The 5934-nt window shown below is 60.3% G+C and overlaps 1 protein-coding gene across 1 annotated transcript; it reads left to right on the forward strand.

Moving 5' to 3' along the window:
• Positions 1–501: 501 nt before the first annotated feature.
• On the forward strand, positions 502–5725 carry LOC129518094 (uncharacterized). The gene is made up of 7 exons (XM_055338117.1): positions 502–642; positions 705–815; positions 1306–1420; positions 2904–3084; positions 3195–3276; positions 4477–4617; positions 4816–5725. The coding sequence occupies exons 1-7, from the start codon at positions 502–504 to the stop codon at positions 5125–5127; spliced, it is 1083 nt and encodes a 360-aa protein (XP_055194092.1). The 3' UTR covers positions 5128–5725.
• Positions 5726–5934: the final 209 nt, after the last annotated feature.

Here is a 5934-nt window from a genome sequence, read left to right on the forward strand (position 1 = left end):
GAGCTTCCACCTGGCTAGCCCGGGGCTCTCCTCTCCGCCCTGGGCCGCCAGCAGAGGGCTTGTGGGCGCTGGGGTTGGCCTCGCCGCCCCACCTCTTCTCCTGTTCCAATTGGTCCCTGGCCGGCGGGGCGGGGCGGGCCGGGGCCAGGCTGGGCCAGTCCCCGCCCCGCGGCTGGGCTCCCATTTCTCCCTCCTGGCTGAGCCGGCGCCAGGCAGATGCTGTCACTGAGGCCAAGTGGTGCACGCGGTGGTCCCCAGCTGGAGCCCTTGGCGTGCGGACGCCAGACTTGAGGGCTGCTGCTACTTCCCTGGTGGGAGCAGGGCCTAGTGGTGCGTGGGTCCCCGACAGACAGGAGACAGCCGCCTGCGACGGGGCCTCCCAAGCCCGCGCAGAATCGGGTCGAGGGCGCGGGAGCCCCACTCCCCGAAGCCACAGAGGCCGCGGCCCCTCCGGGCTGTGACTGGGAGCCCGGGGCACGGCGGTCCTGCACCTGCTTTTTAATGGCTCCCGCCCGCCCGCCCGCCCACGTGCCCGGGGCGCGGGCTCCTTGGACGTCGGCGGTGGCGGTGGCCGCTGCTTTCGGGGTCACGACGTCTAGCAAACTGACCCTGGCGTCTGGCCCGCGCTCCCAGGAGCCAAAGGCCTCCTGACTGTCACAGCCCGGGAGCTACTGCACCTGCCGCCAGGAGCTGCCCCCGCCTAGCCCAGGCCAGCCCAGCTGGAGGGCGCAGCCTGGTGGCCTCCTACCTGCCCCTGTGGATTGTGCCGCTGGGCCCCAGGAAACCGTCAGGCGGCTCCTGGAGCTTTGCCAACGGTGGGTGGCTTCGGCCTGAGATGCCCACCCCGGAACGGGTCCTAGGTCCCTTGGTGTCCGTGCAGTTCCTGGCCCTCGTGGCCCAGGAGATCCACAGCCGGGTGCAGAAGCTGCTTCTGCAGAGCTGCGAGGAAGCTGTGCCTCTCGCAGAGTCTAGGCAGAGACCTTGGGGGCGAGGGACTAGGTCAGAGAGACAGAGCGAGCGCGGGCTCCCATCTGCTCCGGGTTGGTCCCGAAGACTGAGAGCCCGTGGACTCTTACTTGCCCATTCGTATTTTCTTGATTGGCCCGGGGAGACCTGACCTGACTTGGGCGTGTGACCTTCAGTGGTTTCATCCGCCCCTTGGATCCTGCAGATTTTCCTGGGGCGCACCTGTCTCCGCGGGGAGGCGGTGTTGCTGCTGAGGTGGTCAGGGTGCGCTCCACGGGGATCTCAGGGGTTCGCGTCCTGGCTCTGCTGGCTGCCCACTAATGGAGTGACTCTGGGCAGGTGACTGACTGTTCCCCCGGGGCCTCACAGGCTCCTGGGCGAGGGGTCCGTTCGGAGGACTCCAAGAGGAGCAGCACGTCCGTGTTGACACTGCTGGTGCCGCTGCTGGTGCGCGGTGAGTGCTTCCAACCGGGCGGTCCGGGCGTGGCGGCCGCGCCTCTGGTCCCAGCTGCTGGGCAGAGATGCCGGGCGCGGAGGCGGGGGGCACTGCCCTAGCGCGGGGGTTCTGGGCTGGCGTGCGCTCTGCTGGTCGGCTGTGTGGGCTACGTTCGTTCCCAAGTTCGCCTTCACTTGGGCTAACCTCCGCGAAGCGGGAGACCTCCGGGCTGCCCGATCCGAGGAGAGGACGGGTCTGGACGCCCACCCGGGTCGCAAGAGGAGCAGGTCAGAATTGGCCTGGGCGCCGGCAGTGGGCTCGTGCCGGTCCAGAGGCTCCGCTCGCCAGCCTGGTGGACACGGGGAGAACCGGGCTCTGAGCAGACACACTCAAGGTTAGCGGTTGTTACCTTGGGGTCCGTCAGCAGTCTGGTCCCGTCCGCAGCGCTGAGTCTCACTTAACGGTGAGCTCAGTAAAAGAGTTTGGCGCTGAGGCTTTGAGGCCTGGACTCCCGGAACGGCCCCCACCGGCACCCCCAGGTGAGCTTCCTTAGCAGTGAGGAGGGGGAGCACCCGGAAGTGGTGGGGAGGGAAAGGGGCAGTGCGGTACTTGGGAGGATCTGTGGGGAAAGGGGGCAGTGGGACACAGGTCTCCCCACCCTGTCCACAAACAATCACAGACTGACCCTCACGAACGAACGCCTGGAGTGGAAATCATCCTTTGGTCCTGGTGTGTCCAACGTGACCGACCGAGGTCTTCTCTCCCCTCTGCCCTCAAAGCCCTGCCAGAACTTCCCTGGCCATCGGGCCCTTTTCTGAGAAGAGGTGATGGCAGCTTGCCTTTGAGGTCACACACAATGGGCTGGGAACCCAAAGGCTTCGCAAGCAGACTGTGCTTCAGCAGCCGGTGGGCCCGAAAGTCCCTGTGCTTCAAGCGAGAGTGGGTGCACCCTCGGCGAAGCCCGGGCTGCATCAGCCCCTAGGGCTGGGTTCCCAAAGAACCCCAAAGGCCTAAGGACCACAGGTGGGAGGTGAGAAGGCCAGGGTGTGGCCTCACCGCAACCAGCGCAACCAGCGGGCTGGAGCATTAGCTGCTAAAGAGAGGCAATTTCTCAAGTCAGTGTCTTGACCGCGGACCCAAGGGCCTCGGAAACGGTGGTTCGGAATTTGCTGGACGTGGGGCAGATCTTTCCGTGGCGTCCCTGTTTTCAATTCAACTTTTCATTCTGACATGATTGTAGTTGACCTGCAGTTGAACAAAGAGAGAGGTCTCCTTTACCCTTCCAGGAGTTCGGCCAAGGAGAATTGCAAAAAATCTACTTCCAATCCAGCCTATTGGCATGAGGAAGGCCTGGCTCTACTCACCCGCACCCTGTCCTGCCCATCCACCCCTGTGACACAGTCCCTGATCTTCTCTGGCCTCTGGCAACCACTAATGTGTCCGATCTCCGTTTTTGTTCGTTTGTTTGTTTGTTTCTTTTTTGTTTTTTTGTTAAATGTAGCCTCCGTGCCCGTGCCCGGTGCAGAACCCAGTGCAGGGCCTGAACCCACGACCCTGAGACCAAGACGTGAGCTGAGATCAAGAGTCAGGCGCTCACCCAATGAGTTCCCCAGGGGCTCCACTCTGTTCTCCCCTCACATCATTTTGTCATTTCAAGAATGTTTTCTACATGGAATCCTATGGTCTGTAGCCTTTGGGGATGGGCTCCGCGCCCCCCAGCACAATTCCCTGGAGATTTCTCCAAGTCATTCTGTGTAACCAACCATATTTGTTTCTTTGTATGGCTGTATAGGTATCCCGCAGGGGCGTTGCAACAGTCATCCACTGAAGGGCAGCTGGGGTGCTTCGAGCTGTTGGCTATTACAAAGAGCCTGGTATGAACATGTACTTGTAATTTTTTAAACAAGAGTCATATTGGTTAGAGAGAGGGAGGGAGAGAGAGGGCGGGAGAGAGAGGGAGAGAGAGACAGAAAGCCCGAGAGTGAGAACACAGGCAGGATGAGCTGCAAACAGAGGGAGAGGGAGAAGCAGGGAGCTCGATGCGGGGCTCGAACCCAGGACGCTGGGATCATGACCTGAGCTGAAGGCAGGCGCTTCTGCGACGGAGCCACCCAGGCGCCCCCGCCGTGTACTTGTAAGTGTTATTTTTAGGATCGATGCTTTATGAGTTCATTCTGACATCTCCTTAATTCTGGAGCTAGTATCACTTGACTGTCTGTTCTCATCCGAGCGGAGGACTTCCTGGATCTTTGCACGAAGGATGATTTACCATCGTGTCCTCGCCATTTCGGAAAGTATGGGAGGAGACACCGGGTTCTCTTTCCACTTGGTATGTGGGCAAGCAGTCGTCCTGTGGAGGTTTGGCCTGCAGGTGCTGGCCTACTGTTGTGGGCTGTGGTTGTAGGGACAAGATGATTTTCCACGTCCGTGTGGTGCTGCTTCTCAATTATTTGTTTTACAGACATCTGTTCAAGCTACGTGCGGCTGGCGGTCGGGACCCAGAGACCAAGAGTTGCCTGAGCCAGGCGTTGGGGGGTGGGGTGGGCGCTGGGGCCTTGGTGGTGCTCCTTTGGTCGCCTGGGTTTATGCTGCTGCTGGGACTTCCACTTGTCCCTGCGGATCTTGCTGGAGGAAATGGAAGAAATCTCCCCAGGCCAGGCTACCTGAGGATTCTGGGTGGGGCAAAGGATTCCGGTGCCTTCGGGGCAAGCAACGTTTCCAGGGTTGGGAGCTTTGGGAGGCAGGATGCCCTCTACCGGTGGAAGAAGGGGACCATTCTGGGCCAAACCCTTGGAGCTTGATTCCCCGCGTCGGTGCCCGCGGGCAGCAGGGCTTCTCGGGGCGGGGTGGAGGAGGGCACTCTCGGGCCCAGCTGGGAAGGACAGGGTTGCTGGGCCAGGCGCTTTGTTGTGCTGGGATCCCCCTTGCTGGAGACCCATGGTTTGGGCGTGCCCGTGTCGGAGTGGGGGGGCATCTCAGGCTAGGTGGAGAACGAGGGTGCTTCCCAGGCGGGATGCCCCTTGTGGTGACATGTCCTTTGCCTGTGACCCAGTGACAAGGTGTCTCCGTGTCAGCAGGGGAACCTCGGACGTTGGTGGGGAGTGGAGTCCTCTTGGTGCTTGGCGGAGGGCCCGCTGGACCATAGGAGGCTTGGAGCACTGCAGGCCAGCGGGGAAGGGACCTGTTCTTCCTTTACTGTGTCCCCATCATTCCAGGTACTGTTACCCCTCCTCCCCCCGACAGTTGCCTTCTCTTTGGAGACTTGAGTCCTACGGGGCAGGGCCCAGGGGTCGGCGAAGGCATACCACGTGCTACTAATCCGCAGGATGCTACCCAGTAGGGACGCCGTTGTCCTGGGCATTTCTCTCATCTCCATCATTAACTGTCCCCTGACTCCTCTCTTCCTCCCTCAGGGGGGCCTCGGGGGACAAGATGATGGATCCGGGTGGTGTGCAAGGTGCTGCTGCTGTGTCCCCGCCCCCCATCACAAACACACCCCGCGCCCGCCGGTGCCCTTCCTCCTTGCTGCCTGCTCCTCTCCTAGGGGCCCTTGCTCCTACGTGCACCTTCTCTTGAGACGGTGCTCGCAGCACGATCTGGATGTCATGTGGCCTTGTCTGGGATCAGGTCACCCTCCGCCAAGTGGCCTAGTAGCCTTGGACTCAAGCCTCAGCTGGCAGAGCTGGAGGAAGGGGGGCTGCACCTCGGTGGATGTCCTAGGGTAGAAGGAGTTGGAACCGGGGAGCCCCTCGCCCCCATTCACACACTCAGACTCCACCTCAGATCCGGCGCCTGCTCTAAGGTATTGACTCCTAAAACCTCAGGGCACTTGTTCTTTTGAATTCTCTGAGCTGTCTCTTCTCCGTTCGTATCTTGAGACCGTACTCCAGTGACTCCCATTTCAGGGGACTTGGCCCAGTGTTCCAGCTCACCCGCTGTCAACGGGTCTAAAACATACAGCAAGGAGCGTCTGGGTGCTCAGGCGTTTCCATCAAGCGTGACTTAGAGGTTTGGAGATGTGGAACCAAGGGCTCTATCCAAACGAGCAGGTTGTCTTCATAAAGTACGAGGCATCGATGCGATGAACTTTTTCACAGAACATTTTTAAAATGCCCATAAGATATGACAAAGAGCTAGCGGCTGGCTCGTGGTGGGAGGGCTAAGAATGGGCGCTGCGCACTTAAAAGGTGCTCCCTTTGTCAAGAGTTTATTTGCCTCTTAGTCCTCTCTGCACTGAACGAGGGGCTCAAGCTCACACCCCTGAGTTCAAGGGTCACACCCCATTCCTTTTTTTCTTTAATAAAAAGATTGCATTGATTGATTCATGAGAGACACAGAGAGAGGGGCGCCTGGGTGGCTCAGCGGCTGAGCATCTCCTTTGGCTCAGGCCGTGAACCCGGGGTCGTGGGACAGAGCCCCGCATCAGGTCCCCTGCTCAGTGGGAGCCTGCTTCTCCCTCTCCCTCTGTTGCTCCCTCTGCTTCTGCGCTCTGCCTCTCTCTGCCAAATAAATAAGATCTTAAAAACATATAA

Source organism: Nyctereutes procyonoides, unplaced genomic scaffold, assembly GCF_905146905.1.
Source record: "Nyctereutes procyonoides isolate TBG_1078 unplaced genomic scaffold, NYPRO_anot_genome, whole genome shotgun sequence".
Classification (NCBI taxonomy): domain Eukaryota; kingdom Metazoa; phylum Chordata; class Mammalia; order Carnivora; family Canidae; genus Nyctereutes; species Nyctereutes procyonoides.

Excerpts from the sequence above, each read along its gene's own strand:
- LOC129518094 (XM_055338117.1), top strand. The coding sequence starts at position 502 with ATGGCTCCCGCCCGCCCGCCCGCCCACGTGCCCGGGGCGCGGGCTCCT. Across the intron at positions 3,085-3,194 it reads TTTCTACATGGAATCCTATG|GTATCCCGCAGGGGCGTTGC; the intron begins GTCTGTAGCCTT and ends ATGGCTGTATAG. Across the intron at positions 3,277-4,476 it reads TGGCTATTACAAAGAGCCTG|CAGGGGAACCTCGGACGTTG; the intron begins GTATGAACATGT and ends TCTCCGTGTCAG.